A 19,467-nucleotide genomic window follows, 5' to 3' on the forward strand; every position below is an offset into this window, starting at 1 on the left:
ATGTATTAAGCAAAAAAGATTTGTTCTCCTGTTTATTTGTAACTTAAATTATTTTGAGGTTATTATATAGAAGTTTTAATCAAACTAATTGCGTTTGGCAATTCTAACTTTATAGATAATAATATTTACACATTTAAACCCGAATTTATTACACACCTAACTTACTAATTCACTAGATTTTAGCAGCCGTGCTCAGCTGAGGTATCATCATAACCGCATCATTTCAGCGTTATATTAATATCAGTTAATACGTTAGTTATTTAATATGATCAATTATTCCTTCAATTCCTTTTCATCAATTCATTGAAATTTCAAAGCCCTAAGGTCTTAATTACAATAATCAAACACATTATAAAAATACATTAAGTATGTTATAAATTAAATAAAAAAACATTTTTTTTTTCAATATTTATTATCATATAGAACACGACCACTTTGTCTCCTCATTTTAAAGTCTATTTAGAACTAGTGCTCACATTATTTATATATTTAAGTTCATCACTTAAACAAGAAATATTATAATAAATGTTAACTTAATTAATAAAAACGTTATGGGCCTAACACATTTATTAATCGATTAAAAGAGAATTCATCTCCTACTATGTACCAAACTGCTTTATTGCTTTCTCGTATCTGAAACGATATTAACACACGCGTGGCCAAATAAATCAGTGGATTAGTTGATTACCAAGACTTTAACACATGCAAGAATAATTAAGATTTCGAAATGTATTCTTCTTTTGTTTCAAGCCTCTTTCCATTGTATCAGCATGTGTCTACGCTTCAGCAGAATACGTTCCTGTCGAGTTGAACTTTTCGATGAACTGAAATGGTCAAAAAAATGATGATAATCGAGATATGTGTTTTTGGATTTTTTTGTAGGTTCGCCAATATAGCATTACTAGTATTTTAGGAGAATTTAGAGTGAATATATTCTATACAATTTGGGCAAACGAGCTTAAGGGACGCCCAAAAAGGTGATTGCCCTTATTGGGCCTCCCTTAGGCTAACGCAGCCGATGGACACGTATTTGAGTTGGGGCCGGCCATTGAGGATGGAATATGCTCGGTATTTTTACAGGAGTCTAAGGGATCCCCTAAAAGGGAAGTCAACAAAGCCCATGGACACGTATTTCATTGGGGACGGCCCTTAGGGAATTATCGTGTCCTTTTTTAAAACAATTGAAGGTCGTCTCTTCCATGGTCCTATGAACCCACACCAGGACTCGATTCGTCAGTTCGCTACTTCACAAATGAAGATAATGTTTGGAAATTAGATACTGTAAGAATTCTAAAGAATATATTATTGGGTTAGGTAATCACCTAATAAAACTTAACATAAACCCCTCTGCTAACAAAAATACACTAATTTACAAACTAAAGTAACTGTACGAATACTTTATAAAAGCAATACAAAATTTATTTTTTATGTAGCGGGCAGGAGGCTCATCTCACCTGATGTTAAGTGACAATGCCGTTCATGGACACTCACAGTAGTAGAGAGCTCGCAAGTGGTACAGTCTTTTCTTGAAGGACCCTAAGTCTAATTAAAAGGACTAGGAATCTCTATCTCACCATAGGGTTAGAAATAGGAGAGGCAATACTTTAGACATATGACAATTAATCGATTCGAAATTCCTTTTTTTATAGAACAGGGGAAAAACGGGCAAGAGGCTCGCTTGATGTTAAGTGATACATGGACACTCTGGCGTGTTCGTTGCCGGGGTTTTATGAATTCTTACACTCTTATCTTGTATGACCCTAAGTTGACTTGATGCGGACATACTACAGTGGGCAGTTTCCACATAGTGATAGCGAGGCACAAACTGCCTTAAAAAACGCTCAGTTGTGGTACGATGGACGTCGAGGTGGTACGGATGGTACTTTGTATTCTGCCATGAAATTCAGCTCACTAAACTCACTTACATAGGTTAAATTATTTGTTTTAAGGATATAAATAGATTATATAACATAGCATTAAAATCAGCTTTATAGCGTTTTTTGTTATCCATAGTAATATCAGTTAATAGCTTTTGATAAGCGATTAATATATTTACCTGCCAGTTTCATAGTTCTTCTTCCCCAACCACTGCTTGTTTCATAGCTCGTAACTGACTTTTAACCAATGACGTTAAGTAGAATTGACACACTAGAATAGAAATATTAGATAATATTGCTGTGAAGTATCAATATATATTTAGATACGTCTTTTAAATAAAATAAAAAAATCTGTCTTTTGAATTTTTAGCTAAGTATGTCGTCCGACGACGTTTGTTGCAAATACTGAGGGAGATTCAAAACTAGCAATGTTAGCAACCTACAGAAACCTCGTACATTCGGTTTGCGAAATAATTATATATATACATACAAGTAAGTAAGTAGTAAACAGCTGTTACTTCGATCTTTAAGTTAAAAACTTAGCTAGATCGCTATTATTTATTTCATAAGGCGCTACACGCCATTGATTTATTTTAAGTTATAAGCTAAAGTCATATCAAGTATAACATAACAGCAGAATAAAATCTATTAGATATTTCACGCCTGGAGTTTATATAAATTGTATAGATTCGTTCGATTTTTAAAGGAAAACCAACCTTGGATAAAGTAAAAACAACTACCCTAATTAAATGTACCACCTAAATGACCTCCTGAAGATATTTTTTCCACCTAAATTTCGAGGGAAATCGCCCAAGTTGGCATTACTGGAAACAATGTACAGCGCGAACTAAGACGTAAAAGTCTTCTCTCGAAAATGGCTGTTAAACTATTTAATCACCTTCCTTGAAGTTATCTCTGCTGTGAAATTCTTTCAAGGGGAAGCTGATGATATTTTTAAAAGCAAGGTGCCTTGATAGGTTAAAGAGTATTTAGACCATAAGTTTTAAGACCAATTTGTTAATGTTCTTATTATATGACATTATAGAATTTAATGACATTTGCATGCCTATGTATATATGGCTGATTGTCCGGATTTTTAGAATTAAACGATCTAATTGTACCACTATATTGATAATCAATTTCATTATTAACCTTAATACAACATAAATCAAGTCGGTTTTATTGAAATGACTTACCAATAACAAGGGCACCGCAAAAAATCATTATAAGTGATAATAACCAAACGTAATTCTTCAGTGTAGGATATGATCTATAGGCCTGTAGAGGAATATACAAGCCAGCAGTTACCACTTGAGTTATAAGCATGCATAAGTTGCACTCATAGTATGCTTCTAGTAATGTACTGCTTCCCTGGAAAATAGACTTTAACTGGCAGTAAATGTAAATCTAGAAGCTTCTTTTATATTTCTTTTTGAACGAGAGCACCTTCAAAACATTGAATAGTAATACGGTCAACGTACGTCCATAAGTTCGGTGTGCAGCCCCTGTGTACTCCGAGAACTTAAAGTCGAAATATTTTATTTATATAGGTAACACAATGCACACTTATGAACGTCAAAAAAGAAATACATAATAAATGTTTCTAATTTAACATTTACTGCCAGTTGTCAAAATTAGGGCGTAGAACGGATGAGACGAACTGGCAAACACTCCGCCACTCTTTATAATCGCAAAGTTTTTTGTTTAACATAATGTTTGTTACGAGCTGCAACCATTACACCATGTTCCACATGGCATATCAAGTAATTAATAAATAAATTTAAAACAAAGATTTGTCCTCTATCAGTAGGAGTCATGGTGAAATAGGAGCTCGCACTTACATTCTCGTGGGAACAATACGCAAATACATAGGCGAAATAACTAACATCACCGCATACACGAATTCAAATCCGCCCAGTCACCATATTTTAGGGAGACAGACTACGCGACTGGGTTTCTTTGTATCTATGGGATATGTGCGATGGCGATGGCCTAGGTTATTTACGATAAATAGGGCCAGAACTGGTCTGTTGCACAAATCCCCGTTATCAAAGAAGTTTCGCCTACTAAATGTTGTCACTATCAAGATATTAAACGCAGAGTGAATTCACAGTAGCGATCTTTTGTATATTATGTTTGTGCGATATTATCGTATTGGCATAGTATATGTATGTACTTCTGTAATAAATCAATAAATATATTGTTTCCTTTATGAATAAATGTTTAGATTTTTGAATATATAATGAAATTATTCAATATTAATAGACGTTGAAACGTTTTCATTTTGTGTTTCTGAAGTGGTGAAGTGGTTTTAAGTCCTGACGTTACTACACAGGCTGGATCTTTATGTTCTAACACTCGTTTGATTGTGATAGTCGCGTAATAAGGAAGTTTATATGCGAGTGTAACCCGCCTTGCACCGGTACCATAAAGATTTCGTCTCCAACTTCGTATTGGTATTGAGTGATCTCAAGGTAGCGTTTATTGAAAGAACTAACAGCTACAACACCATGTATCTCACAAACAAATAGTACGACGGTGGTCAAATTACTACACTATGTATCAGCCTACGAACTATTTAGACCACCGAGTTCATCAAAATTTTATACCAAATCGGTATTGGAAGTGACAACATACTTCAACAGACGTCATCACTTCCCACAATGTTGTCAGAACATGTTCCCACAATGTTCACTTCAAGCGTGCATTCTAACTTATTTAACAATCACGAGGATATATTCTAGACAGCTTTTCTAATTTCGTCAAATCTTATTTTAAAAGGGTTACAAAATAAATTCAAAGATACCTTGTGAAGTCCGACAAGTAAAATAACATCAAAAAAGAACTGTATTATGTTGACACCCAAAACCAGCGAAAGTATAATGTAATTCATGGGATCGGTTGATGATAATCCTTGGAACAGGTCGCTCATATGGCATATTATAGATATTATGTTAAGGTAAAGAATTATCTGAAAACAAAAATATATTAATATTATTCCAAAATCACCATTTAACACGAAGCATGTACAATAAACACAAAAAGGAAGGCATTTTAGAAGATTATGCCAGATTAAGTAAAAAGCAGGTGGAACATGGTAGAGAGTATCACAGTGCAGACCGGAACAGTGAGATTAGAAGGAGGACTTTGCTAAAAAAGGAGACGATAAAAATATTGAATGTTTAAAGAACTTTCTCATTACAAAATTTTATTTTCTATACATGAGAAACTTACTATATACGAACGAGATACACTTCGCCGTCAGGCGTCCTAATTTTAGTCTTTATATTAGTATTTAGATGTAAGGTATCTGAAACAACAGGCTTTCATAATTTTTATTATGTACAATAAAGTGGCTTCTCTGGGTTAAAAAAACTACCAGTTTAAAAGTAAACCATATATTAGGATAAAGTGTTTCTACATGCTTGCATCGTTTTATTAGCAGAGCTTTCCGTATATTTTTTTTATCCTATCAAGATTACGAAAAACATATAATCGGGTTTCGGGGTGATATAGCCATCGATAGAGGATGAATCGTACCTGAAAACACGACAAAGTAATTTTTGACTACAGTATCTCAGTATGAATTATGATACACCGAAGCCTTTGCTTCGGTCTATACATAAAGGCATTGACACGAGATGCCAATGACTGACATACCATTATATGAGTTCATTAATTAATGACCTAGTAAGTGCAGAAGCGATTTTATGCCTTGATGTTTTGGGTTGACTCTTTGCGCCGTAAGCTTTTATGGGTATGCACAGAAACTTTGGCCTACTTAACCCTCCGATAACTCAGGGCCAAATACATTAACTTTCCTCATTTTTGTAGAGGTTAGTAATTATTCAAACTCAAACTTAAAATAATTTCATTCATATACGTAACCAGGTACACTTATGAACGTCAACAGAAAGGATGTTAAATTTATTATAAATTTACATTTACTACCAGTTCGCAAGTTTAGGGCGTAGAGCGAGCAAAAAGAACTGGAGAGAAACTCTCTGCCACTGTTTTTAATTGCCAAGTATTGAGCCAAAAATTGTTTGAATTAGAGTAAAACAATGCTTAGAATAATTTAATTATCGTTAAATTTAGAAAATACTTTATTGATAATAAAAGAATCATAATGTATCCAGTAAATACTATTGTGTGTCTGTGCAGTATACCAAACTAATTTATCAGTTATCTGTAACCTTTAAACTGTACTTTGACATCCCGTTGAAATTAACTTTTAAACGATAACATCAAAACGTCACTCATATGGTGTAATAAATCTTCTCTATTGGGTAAAAAGTAGAAACCTTATAACGGCGATCAAAAAAGCTATTTTTCTTTACCAAAAAACTTCTTTTTCTTTAATGACTACCTCTTCCGTGACGCGTCATGTTAGAAGTCAGAAAAACACTTGAGCAAAACTGATCTGTATAACCGATACATATAATGTCTAGTTCATGTCATATACGGGACTGATATTTTGTACATAAATGAGGGTTACACCATACTCCGGAATAATATAGCGAAATACTATATATAAGGGTGTAAATACATAGTTAAATATAAGCCTGCAAAGAGTTTCTCGTTAGAATCATACAAGAGCGTACCAATTCTTGAAAGACCATCAACGTACTTGCGGGCCTTCTGGCAATGTCAGTGTCCATGGGCGGAGGTATCTCTTAACATCAGGTGAGCATTCTGCCCGTTTGCTTCCTTTTACATATAAACATCATACAAATAGAACAAATCTTTCATCTTTTTTATAATAGTAAAAAAAATGAATCTATCAAGGATTGAAGTTTCAATTCCGTTCGATAAAATGTAATACTTTTATTTTGAGAGCAAAAAATTGTTACGTAATAAACGAAAAGAAAACTGACAGAGTCTGGATGTTTTATTAGGCAAATACACTTACAAGACAAATATATCCAAATGCAATTAATCCAGAACGCAGAGGAAAGCAAAAACAGCATTTCGTCAATCTGCACAACATATTTAAACACAAGCGAACTAGCGAATATATAAATTAATACTGATCTTTACACTATCGTATCACTTGAAGATTTTCGTTAAGGAAAATTGTGCATTTTTTTAGGATGATATGAATTTATTTTAACATTTACGCCTCAGATTCATTCCTCATTTTCCCTTTAAAATACCATAGTTGCTTTGCGCGTCGCGTAAACACTACTGATATAATACTTAATTCAATTAAGTAAATAGGTAGATTTATTAATATTTAAGAGTCCTCCTTTTGAACTTTTATTTATATATATTAATTATGTCTCTTAACCCTTGTATATGGTTTATTAAACAATCAAATATACGGTATTTAAAATTTTCTTTACCTACATAGTAATAATAATAATAAATAGATTAAAACAAATTTAAAAAGTTGAGTCCCTGTGGCAATGTACTTTTAACGCTGGCAGCATTTCCTCGCTGTATTGCGATACTTATTCGTTGAGCGAGGAAAGCACCAGCTCTGGGATCACCAGTTATATGGTGTCAGTATAAAATGAGATACCTGTAACATACGTATATGTATCGCTTTAGTATATAAGAGAATAGTACTTATTATTAGGTTGAATTATACACGATATATCATACGAGATCGACGTGTGTAGTTGATTCACTACATCGAACCTTTTACTATCTACTAAATGCCAACTTAGACTCCTAAATCGTTTATTATTTTTCGCCTGTGGGAGTGAGACGTGTCCACATAATAAGTATCCCATAGCCTGTCCCATCTTCCAAGGTATCAACGACATCCCATCCTAAGTGGCCAGTTACGATAATCTCTGTCGATGCCTGTTGGCTCCAACATTGGCTACTTACTGCGAAGCCACAGGTACACTAATGGTGAGTTCATACCCTACTCTAAGATTACCCTTTACACTTTTAATAATATCATTATTATTTTTACACTTTAATTTAGTATAGTAGTGTTCCATGGAATTTTGATTATTGGTAATTTTCATGTACTATATCCACACGTTGTCTGGAAGAAATCGTTTGTTAGCACTAAGGCCGCCTAGTTACTTATGTAACCAGTTTTATATGTATGTTTAAAGTAACGCAGTAGTAGTACAAGTAGATGATCAGCCTTCTGTGACTGACATATGCCATCGACTTTGTGGGTCTGGCATGCCGGTATCCTCACGATTTTTTCTTTTACCGTGCTAGCGCGTGTTAAATGTGCACATAGATGTTTGGGTACACGGCCTTGAAACCTACGACCAGCGATGAGAGTCACACGCTGAAGCCTAGGCCAACACTTCACTCTCAGTAAATCATGTAATACATATAAATATAATCATTTATATGTAAGTTTAATCAGCTTTCAAAAAATAGACGTTTACTGATAACCTTAATAAACTCATAGATAAGGCCCCTCTTCGGATTCTTAGAAGTCGTTTAAAATTAATAAAATGTACTTATTATAATATGATACTTTATAGGGACGGGCAGAACAGACAGACGTTGTCCTGCATGATATTTTAAGCAATTAGGATATTAAATAACCAGATGTTTACTTGCAGTATAGATAAATAACCTAGATACCGACCGCAGCGCCATCTGCTGGGCTGATTTGGGAATCTAAACCATCTAGGACGCCACCCAAATGCATACAAGAACCATTTAAATAGATCCAGCCGTTTAAGAGGAGTTCCGGGACATACACACGTTCTTTCTGCCACGCACCACTATGTGGAACCAGCTGCCTACGGAAGTATTTCCGAACCTCTTCGACTTAGGGTCCTTTTAGAAAAGAGCGTACCAATTCTTAAAAGGTCGGCAGCGCGCTTGCGAGCCTTCTGGCAGTGCGAGTGTTAACGAGCGGCGGTATCACTAATCATTAAAAAAACGTACAGTAGAATTGTATATATAAAGATGTAATACAATGTAATAATATTTTAATAAAGTTATAAAAGATACCGTTTAGATATTTTAGTAAAATAAAAATATAATTCTTTATTAATATTTTATTGTCAAATAAATTATTAGGACTACAGTTAAAGAATTACATGTTTAATTTAAAATAGTTAATTAATTACATGAACAATGTTAATAATTTTTCATAAATCAAAATAATATGTTCGTACAGAAAATACTTCATATTACGCGACACTGTGAATCTTCTATACAATATAGGGCCCTAAACAACATACACAGCGGTAGGCGAGATCCGCCAATACTACAATTTCAACACAGTCACGCGACCTAATAGGGTTTTTCTCATGTTGATAATAATTTTAAATATTAAAACCCTAAACGATGCTACTACACAGTTTTATCTAATATTAAATAAATATTTTCTATTCTTACAGACGCAAGTCCTCACACTGGCAGGAGTCCTAAGCATATGATTTAATCACGGCCTAAATCTACTTTGAAATAATTTAAGTGCAAAATATGAAACCTTCAGTTGAAGGTATTTTACGTAGTAACACAATATAAAATAAGTAAATTCACAAAGATTAATATACGACATAAGGCTTTCGTGGTGAATAAGTGGAGCTGTTTGGGTCGGACACACACTGCTGCCGCATGTGGACGAGTTGTCTACGCACCAGCGATGCCACGTAGAGTTGCAATACTGAGAAAAAACATTTAATACATATTTTTTTATACAGTGATGGGTATGATTGGTTTCGTTCTCAGATATTTGTATCTGTGTTGTTTTAAGGTAAGGCAAGCATTCTCTTTATGATAGTTTCCTTTTAAGTTAAACTTGCAGACGTAGATAAACAAAATGAGAATGATGAGAATGGTCTCATCTTTGGACTGAGAGTCGCGAGGCTAGTCACTAGACTCTCTCATTAAAATGGCATTCGTTTTCTGTCGTCAGTGTAGCGTGTACTAAATGGCAAGACCTTCAGCGATCTTAAAGTTTTCTCTAAAAGGTCAAGAACGAAATCATGGCAAAAAAGTAAGTCTTAGAATGTCATTGCAAGAGTTTATTTGTTAAAATAACGCAAGCTGCTGGGCCCTTATACAATTAGTATTAGTGTTTTGATTACAAGACGTTTTTCACTCTAATATAAAATTTTTGAGTGTCTAGTTTATAGCAAGTTAAAAGTTGGCAACGTACTTGTAAGCTGGCAATGTTAATGTCCACGGGCGGCGGTGTCACTTAACATTCGATGAGCCTCCTGCGTGTTTGCCCCCTAATACATAACAAAAAAAATATTTTTACTCACCAACTACTAGCAGTATAGCAGCTATTAACATAAGTATAGGATCATCTCCTCTTTCTGTGACAAAGAGCTCATAAGTCTGAAGAGGCACGTAGATTATAGCAATGAGGATCTGGATACCCATCATCAGGACATTGTAGACGTATGTAACACGAACAATTGCGAAGTGTTTCTGAAAAAAAAAGTCTTTAATAATGAACTATCCGTAAGATTTCTTCTTGATGTGTCTTATTTAAAATTAAAAGGCCAGCAACGCACTTGCAAGCTTTCTGCCAATGTAAGGGTCCATGGGCGGCTGTATCAGGTGAGCCTTCTGCCTGTTTGCCTCAGGTTACATAAAATAATAACGCAGTTAATGCTTTACAGCGGTCCTAGTCAGCATCAATATAAAGAGGCACAAGAAGGTTTTATTTTTAGTGTATATGTCGCAGTAAAGTAGTTAAATCAGAGATTTAATTGAATCTCTAGACAGTTGATTAAATGTCGATATTCAATCAAGTCGCTATCATTTTGATTTTAATAAAGCAACGTCGAAAACGTTTAATTATCTGTCTGACCGAAAGCCAGCGTGTTGATTAACAATGTAAAACAAGATGATGAAGAACTGAGAGCTTGGAAATTCCGTGTTTTGCTTTATTGTAAATGGTTAGGTTAGATTAGTTTTGTTGACTAGGAACGTTTAGGAAACTCGTTAAACGTTTCGTTCACACAAATGTCTGACGGAACTTTAGCGACTTGATTGAATCGATTTTTAATAACCTGTCTACAGATTCAATTAACTCTCTGATTTAACTACTTTACTGCGACATATACAAACAGATATTTTAAATTAATTCCAAATGAAAACAAAATTTAATTTTCCCGTGTCGACAGTTATAGTTACTTGGGAAATGTTGGTTTCTGAAGTTGTTGGAACTTAAACTCGTTGGTTTCCTTACAACGTTTCCCTTCAACCAATGAGAATCACACGACTTGAGGATGGAGAGTCACGCGGACATTTATTAGTATAAGCAGTGTTGTCTGTTCACTGGTTCAGAGAATAATAAACTTAGATTACCTTGTGGATTCCAGTAATAAGTACAATGCTGAAACAGAATTCCAGGACCGCTATAATTCCTAATACAATATATTTGAATATATTATCATCTGGGTTACCCAAAGACTGTAGCCTGTTACTCAGCATGAATAGGGAGATGATAGAACATATTGCCTGAAAAAAAGTATTTTTTTTCTTAATAGATAAAGCTATATGCAAACTCAAACTCAAAATAACTTTAATCATTCTAATTAGGGGTTATTGACTTCAACAGAAAAGATATTAAAAATATTCTAAGATTTACTACCAGTTCGCCAGTCAAAGGCGTAGAGCGGGAAAGAAGAACTGGCAAGGAAATCGGCAAGTTTTTAGTCATACAAATTGTTTGAACTGGAGCAAATCAATCCGAAGGATTAGGCTCATTTAAATAATCGTCAAATTTGAAAAATAATACTGATTAATTTATGTTTCCTATTTAAATTGAATACTTTGTATATATATATATATATTACTTTGTATATATATATATATATATATATATATATATATTTATTTATATCACCACCGAAGGAGTAAGCAGAGACCACAGCATTAACACGCAACGGTTCTGACATACCTCATGACATTCACTATACTTGCCCGTCGGTCCATCCACGGTTGCCTTGTATATCTTTTTCCACTCCCATATCCACGGCATTTATTCTACTTTCATTCTCTCTCTGTCACACCCAACATTCACTACTATGTACGGCTACTCGAATTCATTCAAAATTCGTTTAGATTTACACATGCATACAACCATTTACTTTTACTTTTAGTATTTATTCGTCTTTATTGTGGGAAAAATAATTAATTAAAACGTCATTAAACATATAATTATACTAAATTTAAATTTACTATTCTCAAATCAAGGGCGTTGACTGGGCAAAAACACTTCGTGACAAGTGTTAATCACGAAGTTCGTTTTACAGGTTGGGTTTGGAGCAATCATTACCATATGACATCTTGAAGTGATAGAGAGACCACTTCAAAATCCCTTAACATAAATTCATTGTTCAATTCCTATGACCCTGATCTTTGCTAATTCGTTCGCTGGTTGAAGTCCGAGTATGTATATGCCTCTAAGAGGTTTTTTTTGATATATTAAATGTCTTTTTCCGTGTTCTGTAGTTATGTATTTATTTAACAATGATAATACTACTAATACAAAAAAAAGGATACCAGATACAAGAGCGTTTTATATTATTTTTTTTAATATTTTTTACTTATACTATACATCTATTTGTTTGTTTTTACTTTTTGTATGGTTGTACTATTTTGAAAAGCTGAAGTTATTAGACCGATTGAAAATCCTCAGTCTGTATCTGTAAATAGTTGAGTTTGCCTTCTATTGGATTAAGAAAGGGTGTGTGTAGCAAAAGGAAGACCAGAATATCATAACATACAATACTATATAGATATAGCATATCTAATATGATATTATACAGATAATATAAAATCGGAAACACGAATATCAAGACATAGTCTGCACCAGTTATAATGTTCATTAGTTGCTGTTCTACTAATTAAAAAAACTATTTAATATAATTAAAATTCTTTCGTCCTTGGAATTACTTCATAACACCTGAGTGTTTTTTATTAGTTTCTAAAATAATTATCCAGTAGTGGCAAAAGCTAAAAAAGTATTGTGTGTATGCAGATATAAAACTGTAGTATGTACATAATAGGAAAATATATAATTGTTTATTATAACCTAAACCATAAACGAGGTTAAGAAAGGAAAGCACCAGCTCTGAGGTACCATCTACCATCTTTAATTACCACCTGTGGGTGGGGTTCAAGTACCCCACGACCGAAGAGTCTATACTCCAAAGGGAACAAAATCGTTTATTATTAGATTTTGACGTTTATGACACGAGTCTTCGGCGCTAAGAAGCGACTCTAAATCTTTATTGGTAGGTATTAAAAGCAATGTCATTAAGGTACTTACGATTTTTAAGTAGCATATTATCAATAATCCTGTACGAATAGGTAAACAAAAACAACACTTAGAACTTATAATTTTCATTTTTATTCAATGAACTAGACACAATAATGCTCACTAAAAAATGTTTTTTAAATAAAGTATTTTTCGTTATCACATCTGTTAAGGCAAAGCGTATGTCCGAAATACGTTTTAATACTTATTAGTATTAAAGGAAAGTTTTATAAAATTACGATTTTTAACTAAAACTAATAAATTACTACACATTTTTAATAATCATGTTTTGCTTTGTTTTGCGTATTCGTTTTTCTCTGTTTATATCTTTATATTTTATTATTAATATTGTCTTTTGTATTATTATTTAAGTTTCACACAATACTTTTATTACCGTTTTATTTAATTAGAAGATGAACGGATGGTAGCGGTAAGTAAGCGATTTCGTAAGTTAATTATAATAATATTATTTGATTCTAGTGCAAAATAGTATAAAGAAATAATTATAAATAAAATACATTAATTTTTATAAACAAATAATAAAGATAGCATTCTGCTGTAGCGGGTTACATATCTATTGCACTCCCTTTGCAACGCATACCTGTACCCCTCTGACGCAACACGAAAAAAGAAAACGGACAACAGATACCAACAGTTCAGACCAAGCTACGCTCGCCAAGACAGCTCGAGCTGAGCTGTAAAGGCCCTTGAGTCCAACAGCGAGATTCCATTAAAAAAAACAGCTTTGATCGTATACCTCACATGTTACCGGTCAAATTCGCAACTACTAATAAGTCTATAACATAGATTATTTGTGGTGCATCTTCAAAGTATTCTAAATATATTTTGTTTTTATGAGATTCACCGCTGGCCCTCACTTATATAGCGTATAATTGGAAACAAACTTTACAATGCAATGTAATCTTTAAAAATAGACTTTCAATGATAGTATGTATGTGTTTGAAATGTAAATATAACCCTAAGTTTAGACAAATTACTTTTTGCTTTACAAATAGAAAACCATTTAATTTCATTCTAACTAACCCTGTTTTAAAAGTAAAAGTTTATATCCTAAACAATTATTTATTGTGGATAATTGTTATTCACACGGCGCCTTAACTTACCACACCCACACATGACCTTTCAATTTCTTTATCAATATGCTTGAACTTTTGGTAAGTATATTTTCCTATAATTTTTAATTATGTTAAATTATATATAAGGGCTCCATTATTTTAGCACACCTGAACCTCTAAAAATCATTAAAGGCATATTAACTGAAGGGGTATATGTTGGAGGCCTCTGGCATTGTAAGTGTCCATGGGCGGTGGTATGACTTAACATCAGATGAGCCTCCTGCCTGTTTTATCCCTGTTCTATAAAAAAATATGACCGATTAGTTAATTACTGGGGTGCAGTTACTATATTTGCTTTATCAGTACCAAGAAGAAGCCTGCATTTTTTACATCATGAACTGGTTTCAGTGTGGCACACAAGTCGAACCCTGCCTGTACACCAATAAACTTCCTTTTCAAAAAAATTATGAAACAAATATGAAACACAGAAATCTGAGGCCCAGACCTTATAGTTGTATCGCCACTAGTTTTTTAATTAAATATAATCAGTTCAAGAAATTACAATCTTTTACTAACCATATTATAACCTAATAATATTGTTATATAATTGAAAAAAATATCGTTTTATATTTCGCTATTTTAGTAACAATCCTAATTGATCCTGTCGTTAAATATTTACACTTTTATTCTATGTTAAATGGCGTAGCTTTTTAAAACAGAAAATGATTTTATAACTGTTTAACGAACGTGGACCAAAAAATCATAATTAAGTTGTAGGAAACAGCTATAAGGAAATATCTAAATAAGGAAATAAGATCTTCTGAAATATGTTTGATTTGTCCAATAACTAATAGTTTCGAACAGCGTTTTTCTAAAATCCTACATATACATTCATGTTGCTCAATTATAATAACATAGAATTCAAAGTGGTGCTGAAAATACTTTCGTTTGTGAATATTTTAAAGAGGATTCTGTATATTTTCAGTGGGAGAGTCTATAACCACTTCAGCGACTTGGTTCACGAAGGTCAGTCCACTGTTCTGCTTTAACCTTTTGATCATGTTCCACACTAAACACAGCATATACAAATGGAGAACTGAAAATAAACATTATTTAAATTACATTTTAAAGCTAACAGAACCTTTCTCCACAGAGACAGTTTTTCAATATAAGAGATTTATTTTACGCATTACGTCAACACATGAACTTATTTAAGTGTATTTTTTTGTGGCTTTAACGTTATCAGAGTATTGTTGGAGTAGTAGTTTCAACGTACGACTCTAATCCCTGGGTCGTAGGATCGATTCTTGACTGTGCACCAATGGATTTACGTACGGTGAAGGAAAACAACGTGAGGAAACCGACACGCCATACAACGTGTGTCAGTCTCAGAACGATCGTCGTTCTGAGACTGACACCTTAAGTTAAAACAATATGGAGATGCAGATCCATTCAGAGGGAAAAATCAATATGTACGTACGTAGAGTAGGTATTTATGTATTTTGATACTCACTTATTGCAAATACGATAAATGTTATTTCGATAATCACATGATACGGGTCTCTGTTAAGTAAGTCGTAGTTTATTATAAACATCGTGAGGAAGGTAGCCAGTGTAGTAGTCACGCCGTAGTAGAAATATATCGTTAGAAGACGAAGCCGTTTCTGAAAAATGAATACAAAAACACGGAAGTTGAAAGCTTTGTTAATATATTCGCATTAAATTCTATAGATACATGTGAAAATAATTATGGTTTGAAATTATGATTATATTATTGATTGATATTATTTGTTTTACATATTTTCGTCACTCGGCAGTGCCACCATGCAATAATGTGGTGATGCATGCTCTTTAACCTCATAGACATTAATTAAAATATCATAATTTGTGAAATGAATGAAGATACAAATTTTGGCTGTAACCCTATCTAACCTAAACTTTTTTCTATCATTATTTACGACTTCTAGTACGCCAAGTAATATTAATAAGGCACATGGCTTTGGACCCTTAAAACTGATATTTCATGCATCATGTCTCATTTCCCAGCAACATACAAGTCGTAAAAAACCATAGATAAAAATTGAAGTTGTTTTAAGGTGGTTCCCTTAATTCGACAAATTTTCCAAACTTTCTTACCAGGTGTGCCCCAACTAACATTATAATCGTGAAAACGAGATCTATAACGTATAATAAAATTGCCAGCCACGCCCTGGTGAAGAAACTGTTGCCATGATAAGCCACCAATGTCATGCCCGTGAGGTCATCGTACCCAAGATATATCTCCAGACACAGGCAGAATAGAGTGAAAATCTAAAAAAAACTAATTTTAATAGAAATAAAGTTATAGTTGTAGCAATTATTTTTTGTACCGTAACATTTGCTGATATAAATACAAAAAATGTGAAACCAGGCGGGATTTACACTTCTACTATACAATGAAAGTCTTGTGGGTGGCCAACCCAAATATTCTCCAAGAACTCGGATTCTTTGTACCTAGGGCATGTGTAACGGCGAAGGCCAAGGTTGTTTGCGATACCAAGGACTAGAAACAGTCTGTTGCATAGATCTCCGATATATAGGTACTCCGATCTAGATACTATATACTTTATGTTTTCTCATGCAACATCCAATACGTTACTAACTTCCGGAAGTCATATTTAGCCGAGTCTCACATCGTATTTTATTGTTTACGACGAATTAAGTTTTACCTTCCTAAGATCCTGTATATTGTGTATAATATAGTTTTTCTTTCTTTCTTTTTTTTAAGTTTATTTATTTACATACATTATCCTCACAGACTATCCTAATATTATAGTATTGACTTCCGCAAGTTAGAATATTGGATATTGATATGCATGAGACAAATCCCGCTAAGACCCTGACAACTTAAGTATTATTTCCCTTAGAATGGCATAAAAAGCTTGCAGACCATTGTTGTCTGTGTAACCGACTCAGATCTCAGTGATCAACTGTGGGTACAAACAAATAATTTCGCCAGGCATTGAACTCAAGGCTCCCGGCTACGTACGTTGACACTTAAGAAATGTATTGATTGATTCCATAATATTACTATTACAACTATTATTATTATTATGCTATTTAAAATCGTTTTATCTCAAAGTATATACTAAAATGTAGTACAAACATACACATTGAAACACAAAATTTGATCTTCAAATAATATAATATATAAATTCATTGTTTGTATCAACATAGTTACCAAATTAAAAAATAGTGTTATATCAATATAACAAATCTTTTTCATCTTGACTTGATATTCCTGGTAAGAAGCCTCGTCAAGAAATTGGTGATATTATCTAATAATTTTTCCTCATATAACATAGTCATATCAAAAACAACTTACCAAGCAAATATATCCGTACGCCAAAACACCTTTTCGTAACGGAAAGCAAAAACAGCAACGCCGCATTTCCGGTAATTCTATTCTCATGGTGAATACACAAACTGTATTTGTTGACTAGAAATAAACGCACGGAAAAACAGGTTCAAAAGTTATCTGAATGCGATCTGACATCGCTCACTGCAATCATCTTATTTACCATTTAAGACTCGGAAATTCTATTGTCCGCTTGTCGAGAATTTTGTTAGTCATATCATGGAGAGAGTTAAAAAACAATAAAACTTTACAGACGTGTGAAGAACAAGAAAAGCAAGAAAATTGTGTATTATGTTAAAAAAAGGAAGAAAATCGACGTGGGATATGATATAAAAGAGACTAGCGGATCCGACACGTTGCTCTATACACGTCTTACATACAAAAATCTAATAATGAAAATCATACTCGACTCCACTTCAACACACAAAACACTCCACTTGAACATCAAAATCTGTTTAGGAGTTTAATTATGAACACATGCACAGAATATATATATATATATATACCAGCTGTTCACTTGCCAATTTGTGAACCAGCGAAGGCGCCACCCAAACACATACAAAAATATTCAATAATTCAAAATCATTTCTTCATATAGGTAACACAATGTACACTTATGAAACACAGAAATGTATATGAAATGCTCCTAATTTTACATTTACTGCCAGTTCTTAAATCAAGGGCGTAGAACGGAAGAGAAGAACTGGCAATAAACTCTCCGCCACTCTTTTTGATCGCCAAGTTTTTTTTTACAACGCACTACACTAGATGGCATGAATAATACATATACACAGTTATAAATTATAAATGAGGACGTAACATTTTCCTGGATTCTAAATTTATTACGTATACTATGAAAATAGTTCTTAGAATACTTTGATGGTTTTTAAATAGGTTCCATTTATTACTCTTTCCTGTTGAAGCCACATTAGCTAGGATTATGATCATTCTGTTCTCGTCGTGTGTTACTCTCAGATAATAATTTTCAACTTTGAGTCCCTATCTTCGGTAATAATATTTTTTTGTCTAGCGCTATGAACACTCAAACTCAAAATAACTTTAATCAGAGTCAGTCAGTCAGAGAATCAGTTCATATAACTTATGAACATCAACAGAAAATATGTTAAATTGATTCTAAATTTACATTTAAGGCTGATTAACATTTGCTACTTTTTAATACGTTTTTAGCATTATTTTTCCAAGAAATCTAAAAAACACGCATTTCGCAAATGTGAATGTGCTTAGTTATAAAGCAGGCTAAAAAATCTGAAGATTTTTTATCGTTATCTGTGGTTTTAAAAAAGTGCGGTTAAACTTTAAACATAAATATAAATGACGTGAAACTAAAAATTAAGAATATTCGATCTTCTTACAGTACAGAACTTAAGAAGTTGTCGAAAAATTTCCACCGCTTGCAAAATAATTAGAGATTCCATATTTTCTACTTGCGATGCGAGTGCTTTCGTCGCTTTTGAGACAACTTGTGATGAAAATAGCATAGCAAATGTATATCGGCATCTTAATTAGCACCTCTATAGTTTAGCATGCTAAAAAAACCATGCTAGTTAGCACGGAATTTATAGCAAATGTAAACCAGCCATTACTACCAGTTCGCAAGTCAAGGGCGTAGCAGGCAAGAAGAATTGGTAAGAAACTCTCCGCCACTCTTTTTATTCGCCAAGTTTTGAGTCACACAAATTGTTTGGATTGGATCAAAACAATCCCAAGTTTGGGTAAATTACCGTTAAATTTAGAAACCTCATACAGTGAGGAAACTGGTGCTTTAGAACCAGAAGTATAATATAACCATAATTGTTTATGCATTGTAGGTGACGTACGAAGGATACATGCTCCACGTTATAGAGTTTTCGACAATTTTGTAACGATTTTTCTCAAAACATA

General features: G+C 33.3%; 1 protein-coding gene and 1 long non-coding RNA gene across 3 annotated transcripts; both read right to left on the minus strand.

Moving 5' to 3' along the window:
- Positions 1 to 743: 743 nt before the first annotated feature.
- Positions 744 to 7,069, minus strand: LOC123715711. Of its 2 annotated transcripts, XR_006754459.1 has the most exons (6): positions 6,790 to 7,069; positions 5,112 to 5,187; positions 4,684 to 4,848; positions 3,074 to 3,248; positions 2,057 to 2,148; positions 744 to 824 (listed from the first exon to the last, which is right to left on the minus strand). It is a non-coding gene; the product is annotated as an uncharacterized LOC123715711 (long non-coding RNA). The 2 variants fall into 2 exon arrangements; XR_006754458.1 differs by lacking the exon at positions 5,112 to 5,187 and having other exon boundaries at positions 6,790 to 7,068.
- A 1,824-nt stretch (positions 7,070 to 8,893) lies between these two features.
- On the minus strand, positions 8,894 to 18,456 carry LOC123715705. The gene is made up of 8 exons (XM_045670943.1): positions 18,441 to 18,456; positions 17,533 to 17,646; positions 16,305 to 16,478; positions 15,682 to 15,832; positions 13,105 to 15,264; positions 11,136 to 11,288; positions 10,082 to 10,250; positions 8,894 to 9,477 (listed from the first exon to the last, which is right to left on the minus strand). The coding sequence occupies exons 2-5, from the start codon at positions 17,617 to 17,619 to the stop codon at positions 15,128 to 15,130; spliced, it is 549 nt and encodes a 182-aa protein (XP_045526899.1). The 5' UTR covers positions 17,620 to 17,646; positions 18,441 to 18,456; the 3' UTR covers positions 8,894 to 9,477; positions 10,082 to 10,250; positions 11,136 to 11,288; positions 13,105 to 15,127.
- Positions 18,457 to 19,467: the final 1,011 nt, after the last annotated feature.

Source organism: Pieris brassicae, chromosome 1 (assembly GCF_905147105.1).
Source record: "Pieris brassicae chromosome 1, ilPieBrab1.1, whole genome shotgun sequence".
In the NCBI taxonomy this organism is placed as follows: Eukaryota; Metazoa; Arthropoda; class Insecta; order Lepidoptera; family Pieridae; genus Pieris; species Pieris brassicae.